This window comes from Cydia splendana, chromosome 6 (assembly GCF_910591565.1).
Source record: "Cydia splendana chromosome 6, ilCydSple1.2, whole genome shotgun sequence".
In the NCBI taxonomy this organism is placed as follows: Eukaryota; Metazoa; Arthropoda; class Insecta; order Lepidoptera; family Tortricidae; genus Cydia; species Cydia splendana.
The window spans coordinates 7,415,473-7,426,554 of record NC_085965.1 but is presented as its reverse complement, the minus strand read 5'-3'; the positions used below and the strand labels follow the sequence as shown (position 1 = coordinate 7,426,554).

Here is an 11,082-nt window from a genome sequence, read left to right as displayed (position 1 = left end):
TAAATGAAAATACATACAATATTAAGTAAAGTTATGTATGACCGTTGTTTATTGTTGACATTATAAAACAAAGAGTACAATGTTGTGATGAGATATTTACTTATCAAATATACAATTGTTATACATATTTTTTTTATTACCTCCCAGTTGTAGCTTTTGCCAATTACACATTTTACAAAACAATCACTGTGGGGGACAAACCTATCACTATCTTGGCGGGGGCACGGCCGTGCCTCCAAATATCCTAAATGTCAAATAACTTACGCTACTCAAATTTTACTCAAATGCTACTGCGAACGGCAAATAGTCATATGTCATATCATACTAGCAAAATAGGAAGCTTACAGTCACATATTCTTAATTCACAAATGTCACGCTGCATCACAATCAAACAACCATCAAATAATCCTATTCTGTTCGTTCCACACCCTCACCAACTCACTGTGATCACTGTATCCATGAGAGGCTATCACTTCACTATAGTCCTCTTTACTATATTTCTTCTTGTAAAAATAGAAATGTGGACAATGAGTCGGCTCTATGCCAACCTTTTTCGCGACTATACCCAAATAAATATCATCAAATCTGAAATGTTTTACATATAAACTCCCTATGTACATTATTTTAATAGCCTTATTAGATAGAACGTAAGCGCCCGCCGTGACATAAGGCGGCCAACGATTCCATGGATATTCATCTATAGATACTCTCCATTTACTAGTAATATATCTATGCGGCGCGGATTTAAACACGTAACCGGCGAAAAGTAGTCTGTCTCTTTCGTTTTCATAAAAAGTCGTGCTCAATCCTGTTGGAGGCTGCTCTGATACATAGTTCAAAAGATTGCTAACAGATATATACATATCGTCGTCTGTGAATAAATAATAATCTGCGGTAGAGCAATGTTCGTACGCCCATCGAAAAGACATCATAGTCTTAATAGTATTGTTATAATAATTATCATGAAAATCTATCTGTATAATGTCCTTATGTTCGTCTATTTCTTTTTCTATCATCCTTTGCGTTTGGGATTTCATGTCATTTATTCCAAGAAAGAAGAGGATTTTGACGATGCGCCCTGGTAGATAGCTCTCTTGGCCATAAGTCTGTCTTATAGCTTTCCTGTGTTGAAAATGATTCATAGCAGATTTGACTAATATAAACAAATCAAGCTTCTCCACAGCATTACATTTCCCAGAGTTACTAAGGAACCTATATGGGTATATATTTATAGGAGTTACACTGGGTTTATAACCAGCTAATATATCGACAACAATTGGCCGAATATCTGTGTTGAGTGGATAGTCAAATTCACTGTCAAAATCTCTTGAGAACACATAGTCACTAACGCCACAGAAGTAGTATATAAACACGAGCACACACACAGTGAACACGTAGAGATTTCTTCTCCGTTTCATTTTGGATTGTTCATTGATTTTGCATCTGGAATAGAGACAAGCTTCATTAAACTCGACTAGTAAAAATATGCATAAACCGCGTTAAAATGCCTAACTTGATATGAAGCTCTTATCTACTACACTGCATAAACGTACCACGAGCATCATGAGTTCAAATATTTGTTTTAATTACTCAACCACCAGAGACCGGTAAATAAAAGATTGTCAATCTCTTTACAAGACATTATCTATACCACTCGCGTCGAACGATGGTCCCCTATGACAGTTCATTTTTAACCGTCGACGCAAAGAGGGGTGTTCTGTATGTGTCTTTGTCTGTGACATCGTAGCTCTCAAACGGATGGACCGATTTCGATGCAGGTTATTTTAACGTGAAAGCGTGTTTCTTTGCGGTGGTTCTTAGCTATGATTGATAAGTGTCAGAGTGCGATTTTTAAACAAACTGATATGCGAGGTGGGCGAGGTGTTCAAAATTACCTTGACACGCTCTTATTCTCTTAACAATAAAGTCGCGTCAAGATCCTTTTGAACACCTGGCCCGCTTAGCAACTTCTGCTGCTGACTGTATGCTAGGCTAAGTAAGTCGCTTCGCTTACCTGCAGACGGCAGAGTCACTGGGCTACGTCCAGGTCACAATGACACAGTGAGGACTAATTGACTCACTAATAGGTGACATCAGCCGTAAAAGTGCATAGCGACCAGGGCCGCCTACTATGCTAACTATGCTGGGGCCCTTGGGCACAAGAATTTGGGGCCATTTTGGAAAGTAAACAAAGCGAATTAAACTAACATTTTTCTACTATGATCTTCTATTTATTATGGGTAATCATAATCAAATATACTGGTAAAGACAGTACTGATAGCGACTTTATCAATGAATTCATTCATATTTTCTCCATGCAATAATCGAATTAAAACTGTTGTGAGACATACTAACATTGAATAATTTTATTATTAACTTCACCACTATCCAATCTAGTAGTCAAGAATTAACCTTATAACTTAGATCATATAGGACAGGTACAGTGAGCTGCGAAATTGCATGGAGAACATTGAATAATTTTACGGTTTAGACTCACTTGTTTTAAGTCACTCGCGCGACATGTTTCGGTCGCCTTTCTCAGGCACTAACAGTGCAAGCAGCGTTCACGACGGCCGTGTATCGCGTACTGCGGCGCGCCTCTCGCCCTCGGCGGTGTTCGGCGTAGGCTCTCCGAAACATGTCGCGCGAGTGACTAAAACAAGTGAGTTTAAACCGTAAAATTATTCAATGTTCTCCATGCAATTTCGCAGCTCACTGTACCTGTCCTATATGATCTAAGTTATAAGGTTAATTCTTGACTACTAGATTGGATAGTGGTGATGTTAATAAGACTGACTCAGGTGTTAGTAATGTATGAAACCTGCTTGTTATTTTATTACACTATACATTTTCACACAATAGACTATGAGCACTACAAACAATGGCTTATTTATTGAGTTCGTGATTATCAAGACAATGATGTGTGTAATTACTTAATACAATCTACATATGTGACGTCCCACGGTCAAAGGTACCTTATGGCGGGTATAGAGTTATGCATACCCCAGTAATCTACAATAAATAAGCTATCGATAACACAAAAGATCAACCTTCTAGGTTGCGTAGTTACAGAGATATGATTTTTTGAAAATAATGTTGTGAAATGAGCAACTTTACGATAGAGAAGTTTTAAGTTTAGCCGCCTAAAAAACTATGTTCCTGAAGTAAGTTACATACTTGACTACAAATAATAATGCCTTATATATCTGAGATTAAAAAAATATTGCGACTTGTTCTGTAATGCAAATAGAAACTTTTGATATCGACTGATTTATGTGTATACTAACCAATCTCTTGAAAATAAAGTTTTATTTCATTTTCACGATTGATTGCAATGAGCTCTCAAGATTTAAATTTTATCTATTAGAAAACGACACTGACAGACAGTTTAAGCAAAAAACAATACCGATTTAGAGGTGAAAATGTATTTTCTGACTTTTTCATATAAAATCACAAAATTGAATATTTTTACTTTTAATGAGACACACAATCAATTTTTCTGAGCACATATGAAAGAAATTCTGTCATTCAAATGAAATAAATCCTAAAACCCCAACTAAATACTATATTTAACCCCTTATGCCACTTTAAACTTACATAACAATAACAGTATTTACTCCATACATTTACGAAAAGGTACCTTATGGAAATAAATCTAATAATACATCACTACAAAATATCAATCATATTATAGTTTATCTTTTATGAATAGAAAATATTAATTTACATTAAACTGTCCCCAATTTAATTAGTTCTTCCGTCATAATAATCTTAAAAAAGACCAATAATTTGTATGTAATGAAAAGGTACCTTGTGGTCAAGTTACATGATGAGGCATGATGATGATGGAACAGTTAGGATAAACTAATAATATTTTGGGGTTAAGATGGTATAAATCGTCTATTTCTTATCAATAATATATTTCGGTTGCTATTGAAGATAAGCGGCATTGAGGTTCAATGACCTCAGATATTCCATAAGGTAATGCGTCGGGTATTGGCATTTTTCAGCAAACCAATGGCTGATTTACTGCATGCGACCAAACCAAATGAAGATTATTCTAGTTAAGAAAGACTTGACGAGAGTAACTTTGGTATAATAGCAGTCTACTTGGATTTGTGATGTCGGTCTATGTACGGTTATAATATTTGCGAGGCGCCCCAACCAGAACTGAAATTATCAAATTAGTTTTGCAGAATGCTAATACAGTTCTCTACCATACTTCTTTTCCCGTATTGACTAGTTTTTTTGGGAATTTTCAATCTTTTTTCCATAAGGTACCTTTTCTACTAAACTCTGAGACGACATTTCTAGGCTTATAACTAACTTATAACAAAAATAAAAACAGGTAAACAAACCTTACGCATTAAGGTTTCAGATCACATAATAAAAAAAAAATGAGCATTTTTTCACCTCTTTACAAAACATTTAATATCTCCGAAACTAGAAACCCTCATAAGGTACCTTTTCCCGTGGAACGTCACATATTATATCAGACCGGCCGAGGTGCTCAAAAATATCTAAACGCCACGAAAGGTAAGCCATACTACTCCACGGTACATGCCGTCCCTAGGGCATGTATCCTAACTACTAACAATATTATTGCACAACCGCTCACTGAATTCTGTTCCAGAGACCTGTGTGCGATTAAACTACAAGTTCCACTGCCAACAGGCTGTCGAGACCTAGTCCTCGCCTCGGCGTACATGCCCGGAGAGGACGAGCCACCGCCTGCCGAACTACAACGACTGGTCAGCCACTGCGAGAGATCAGGCCTCGCAATAATCATCGGGGCCGACTCCAACGCACACCACCCACTGTGGGGAATGGAGACCAGCAACAACAGAGGTAAGACACTTGTTGAATATCTTGTGACTACTAATCTAAACATTCTAAATATAGGCGCTGAACCAACATTTGTAAACAAACGATGCAGGACGATTATCGACCTGACTCTGGCTTCGGAGGAGGTCAGTGAACTAATTATGGGATGGCAAGTCTCCCAGGAGGCCTCCTGCTCAGACCATAGATGGATTCGCTTCAATCTACTAGCATCTAGAGACACACCAACCGCCCGGAGGAATCCCAGGAAAACGGACCGAGCCACTTTTAGGAAGGTCCTAGGGGAAAGCCTTGACCGGCTTCCACCGAGGGATGACCTTCGGGAACCGGCTCAGATAGAACAGCAGGTAAATATCTTAACTGATACCCTCGTAGACAGCTACCACAAGGCGTGCCCCTTAAAACCACCGGCAAAGACTGCCATAAAGGGTCACCAGTGGTGGGGCCCAGAACTGGAGAGACTCCGGGGAAAACCAGAAGACTCCTCAACAGGGCCATGAACACAACGGCTGAGGTGGACTGGGATAACTACTACGAAGCCAAGGCCAGGTACGAAAAGAGATTGCGGTACTGGAGATCCCTGTCATGGAGGAACTTCTGCAGCAGCATTGAAACACTTGACCACGCCAACCGGGTAAGGAAAACCTTAGCGCACAAGCCCACATCACAATTGGGCTCACTGCGTAAACCCGATGGCACATACACATCTAGCCCTGCAGAGACCCAACGCCTTCTCCTGGTAACTCACTTTCCAGGATGCGTAAGTCTCGCCGATGCAGATCAGCAGGACGAGGAATACAGTACAATGGACAACAACTGGCAAATGGCGCACAGAGTCGTCACCGCTGAGAAACTCAGGTGGGCCATAGACAGCTTCCATCCCTTCAAGGCGGCTGGTCCGGATGGGATCTTCCCCGCTCTCCTACAGTGGGGTCTAGGACTCATCCAGGAAACCCTGACCGACATCATGGCAGCCTGCCTAGCCTGGGGGTACGTGCCCAGGAGATGGAGAGATGTGAATGTGGTATTCATACCTAAACCAGGTAAGAACGACTACACAGCTGCCAAATCCTTTAGGCCCATCAGTCTCACATCATTCCTGCTGAAAACCTTGGAAAAACTGTGCGACAGGGACCTGAGGGACCGAGCGCTAAAGAACATACCGATGCACAACAACCAGCACGCGTACAGCTCAGGTAAATCTACGGAGTCGGCTCTACACATGGTTGTAAGCCGCATTGAGAGGGCCATCCACGGCAAAGAAATGTGCCTCGGCACTTTCATTGACATAGAGGGCGCTTTTGACAAGACTCACTTTTCCAGTATAGGGAACGCCTTGGAAAGCCACGGCGCTGAACCCGGACTAGTAAAGTGGATCATGAACATGCTAAATCAAAGGACAATAAGGTATGTAGGTGAACCGCAGGCCGTAGCGGCGGTGCGAGGATGCCCTCAAGGGGGAGTTCTGTCACCTCTGTTGTGGAACCTAGTAGTCAACAACCTCATAACCAAACTGAACGAGGAACACTTCTACACAATAGGCTACGCTGATGATCTGGCAATATTAATATCAGGTAAATTTGCCAGTACAGTATGCGACCTCACCCAGGCAGCTCTTCGGATCGTAGAACGCTGGTGTAGAGATTTTGACCTATCAGTTAACCCCACCAAAACAGAAATGGTAATGTTCACCAATAAAAGGGCACTTGGCAACTTTACCAGACCAACACTTTTCCAGACTGAGCTACAGCTGACCGATGAAGTTAAGTACTTAGGGCTAACGCTCGACAGTAAACTCAACTGGAACAATCACATCAACAAACGCATAGACAAGGCAGGAGTAGTCTTCTGGCAGTGCAGAAGGATGATTGGTAGGAGGTGGGGACTCAACCCGAAAATTACCCTTTGGCTCTATAAGACTATAATCCGCCCCCTACTCTGTTACGGTGCTCTGGTTTGGTGGCCAAGAACAAACCTAGGCAATGTACGAGACAAGCTACAAAGACTCCAGAGGCTCGCATGCGCGGCCACCACTGGCTGCACGAGGTCCACTCCGACTGCAGCCATGGAGGTCATGCTAAGCCTTTCACCGCTGCACCTACACATACAACAAGAGGCCAGTCTCTCAGCGGTAAGGTTACGAACCCTCAATATATGGTCTAACACCACAGGAGCTCTTCACACAGCATGCCTGGAAAAAGTATACAGCGAATTTCCAGTGCTCATGGCGGGCACGGATCGAATTCACAAACAAGCCATCTTTGACAAAAGGTACAAAATACAATTATTTGAGGACGACAACTACGAAGGACTCAATCCCCGGGAGCTGAGAATCTTCACTGATGGGTCCAAAACAGACAGCGGATCAGGCTCTGGAACCTTTTCAGAAGACCTGAACATGTCAATCACCACTCCGCTAGGAGCCCATAACTCGGTATTCCAGGCTGAGTGCATGGGCATCATTAACGCGGCGGCTGCCATCACTGCAAGGAAGGTAGTAGGATCCTCCATCCGCATACTCTCCGACAGTAGAGCAGTCTTAATGGCCCTAAAAAGCCATATAGTCACATCCAAACTTATACACGAATGCCACGAACGACTAATGGAGGTATGTCAGAACAATAAGATCACCTTACAATGGATCAAAGGACACAGTGGATCCCGAGGTAACGACGCCGCGGACGAGCTCGCCAGACAAGGATCGGGTGCGGGGGCGATTGGCCCGGAACCGATCCTCCCGATACCGTTTAGTAAGGTACGCTCAATGCTGCTGGCACGTACAGGGAAACTACACACAGAACACTGGCTAAACCAAACTGGATGCAGACAGGCCAAGCAAGCCATGCCGAGCATGAACGGTAAGCTCACAAGGGCGCTCCTTCAACTAGGAAAGGTTCGACTGAGTATGGTAACCAGTGTCATAACAGGTCATGGACTTTTTAACAAACATCTTTTTATAACAGGTGTCACAGACAGTCCCCTATGCCGTGGATGCATGGAGGAAGAAGAAACAGCCTCTCACGTGGTGTTGGAATGCAGCGGATTGGCCCCATACAGGGCAAAACATCTCGGATCCCCGAGTGACCTCCCCGAGGTCCTACTCAACATCAAAGGTCTGATAGGATTCCTCGAGGAGCTGGGCTGGCAAGACTAGTCCACCCCCTATCACGCAAAATAGGCGCAAGACGTCGAGTTGCGGAAAATCGCCCGAACTACAATACAATACAATCTAAACGCCTTGACATTAAAGGCATCTTCAGATATTTGATACTGATAATATTTATACCTTATTGCAACCAGATAAGGGCTATAACCGCGAACTGCTTAATTTTTAGTTCATATTATGCCTCTTTATCTCTCAAGCCATAAAACAGGAGTTTTGAATATAATTAGGTTGTCCATTGTGGTTCAACGTGGCAATGGGGTGAGCGTGATGGGCTCCTTTGCATCTGGAGGGACTCGGAACGAATTTTGTGAATAGTTTTTGTGTTGTTAGTTGTTAGTTTAGGTTAAGACATTTGTAATTTTTGGATTTGTATTGTATTGTATTGTAGATTGTAAGATTAGAAACATACCAAATTACAAAGACGTGTCCACAGTGGAACTGATGGAGACCGGTGGCAGGTAGTGGCTGCGGATCTGGTTGTGGAGGCGAGACACTTCAGCGTCAAGGCTCTCCGTCTCACGGACTAGTTGAGTGAACTGTACTATACCTGGAAACATTAATGAGTTGTTTATATTTTCCAATTCTCCGTCCCATGAGGTTAACTGGAAGAGATCCCTTCCTTAAAGGGATAAGTTCGCCTTTGTACTAATGACGAATGTTATTTTTCCTGTTTTGTTTTGATTTTTGTACAATAAAGTGTTTTACTACTACTACTACTTTATATTTACTAATATCATAATATGCAAGGGACATGGGGTCGGCAGGATATGGTTTTAATCAAATAAAGAGCGTACTCCCATCGTAAAAGCTGGTAATGCACTTACAACCCCCCTGTCCATGTCCATGGGCGACAGTAATCGCTTACCATCAGGCAATTCGTCTGCTTGTTTTTGCCATCTATATCATAAGAAAAACATACCACAGGGTTTGGACACATACCAACTAACATACATGAATGGTCGATATTAAACTTTCATGAGACATATTTGAAACTGTTTAGACGACAAAAGTAAAAATTCAAGTGAGTGAAACCGTTGTCGTCTATACAGTTTATACATGAATGGCTTAGAGATAAAACAATCACTTTCGCTACAAAGGAATTGCTCCGTTGGTGGATTGAGCTTTTATCCATTTTTAAGTTTTTATGCTTTCCGAGCAAGGCTCGGTCTCCCAGATATTCAAAATGAAATAAGCATAAAATATAGGTAATGTTATACAAATAAGTAATCCATCAAGACCACCTGTTAATAAATTCTAATAAAATAAAATAAATAATAACCAAGAAAAAACATGCTAACCTTCCCGGGTACCACTGAATCCATGTCGCTTGATAGTCTCCATCTCGATCTGGACGACCATGGGGAACACAATCTGCATCATTTTCAGCATCTCATTGCCCGCGGCTTCCTTCGCCTCGTCCAGTTTGCACGAGTAGTCGGGCGAGTCCAACGCGTCAATGATCTCGGACAGAATCTGCCGGATCTGGTCAACGGACACGTTCTGCGGCGATGCCATTGTCTTCAGACTTCATGTAGCGATTGATTGACGGTATTTAAGACGAGTAAAGTCTGTACTTGTGTAAGCACTTGCTAATAAAATAAACAACGAGATTTAACGCAAATAACTACAGTGATAAGAACCATTCATAAGTTTGACAATCAGGATTGATATCTAAGCCACCAAACTTGAGAACTGATGAGATAAATATAAAATAGTATATTATTATACCATGTATAAAATTAAATAATTTATAGATAAACGCTGATGAACATGAACCGATGAATAACAAAGAGCATATAATCACTACGTTAATGAATAATTAATAATTTTGCCTTTGACAGGACATGAGGACAGGAGGGGGCTTATTATGTTTAAAAATACTTTGTAGACGCCGAAACTGTGAAACTCATACAAAAACAAAAAAAATAAGTCGTTTAAACCAATAGCTTAAATAATTCTGAATTGCCAAAACATTACTATTATAGGGCACTTTGCAGCGCTCAAGCTTGCAATCTGTGAACATTAAACGCTTGCAAGCGCTTTACAGTCTACAGTCTAACCCTACGCGGAATCAGGGGTGCGAAACTTCTGACTTCGGTCAAACTCGGCTCCGCTCGGCTCATCATTGCTCCGAGCAATTATTAGGGTTGGCACCACTTGCCTTCCTTTTGCGTGCACGACCACAGATAAGATAATCACTTGATTTTTGACAACCCTAAATAGCCGAAAGGGATAGTGCCATATATTAGAAAAGGACAGCACGATTCGACCCTGAACCGCTGTCAAACTTCGGTTTTGTAGGAAGTTTCCTTTCTGTACGGTAGTACTATTCTTTATTCTGTGGCGGAATCTGACAATCTTGCCCAGTGTTGCCAGATGGTCACAAAAGTCACATTTTTCGTGACTTTTCGCCTTCTCGTGTGACATGTGCGTGACTTACGATCTTGAGGCAATTTTTGTGACTTTTTAAGCTAGTCGAATTTTGGACAAGTTTAGTTCTGCAATTTGTATTATTTAGGAACGCGGTGAACGCACCCAAGTTGACACTTGCACTGACACCTTGACGTTACATCCACCTTCATGTTTATTATAATAGTCGTGGCAAGATGAGACTTGTTACCTTGACATGACGGTGTCATTTAGTTTGATAGTAGTAGTTTTTTTTAGTGTATGTTTCATTTATTTTAGCCTCATATCTCGAATATCTGTACGAATAGCATTATAATTACTTCGGACAAAAGTTTTATCACAAAATTTTCTACAAATTTGGTTATGTTCATTTTTACTCTGCGATCAATACTTAAGGAGCTACAGGCTGTTAAAGTTAAATAAGAGATAAAAAATAGACGGTTTAAGAAAACGTTTTTTCGTAATTGTTCATCAGAAAAGAAAAAAAGTTTAGGATAAGCAAGCTAAGCGACCTGCTGATATAATATAAAAAAAAAACCGGCCAAGAGCATGTCGGGCAATGCTCAGTGTAGGGTTCCGTAGTTACCCGTCCGTCAAAATAGACTATTTGCAAAAACTCAAAAACTGCTAAATAGATTAGGTTCGCTATATTTTTCCTTGAAAGT

At 41.2% G+C, this 11,082-nt stretch overlaps 1 protein-coding gene across 3 annotated transcripts; it reads right to left on the bottom strand.

Moving 5' to 3' along the window:
* Positions 1-63: 63 nt before the first annotated feature.
* Positions 64-9,736, bottom strand: LOC134791306 (protein C10-like). Of its 3 annotated transcripts, none has more exons than XM_063762316.1 (3): positions 9,307-9,735; positions 8,418-8,555; positions 1,302-1,443 (listed from the first exon to the last, which is right to left on the bottom strand). In XM_063762316.1, exons 1-2 carry the CDS (start codon positions 9,521-9,523, stop codon positions 8,422-8,424), a joined length of 351 nt encoding a protein of 116 aa, XP_063618386.1. In that variant the 5' UTR covers positions 9,524-9,735; the 3' UTR covers positions 1,302-1,443; positions 8,418-8,421. The 3 variants fall into 3 exon arrangements, with proteins under 3 accessions (XP_063618385.1, XP_063618386.1, XP_063618387.1); XM_063762317.1 differs by lacking the exon at positions 1,302-1,443 and adding an exon at positions 2,633-2,653 and having other exon boundaries at positions 9,307-9,736; XM_063762315.1 differs by lacking the exon at positions 9,307-9,735 and having other exon boundaries at positions 64-1,443.
* Positions 9,737-11,082: the final 1,346 nt, after the last annotated feature.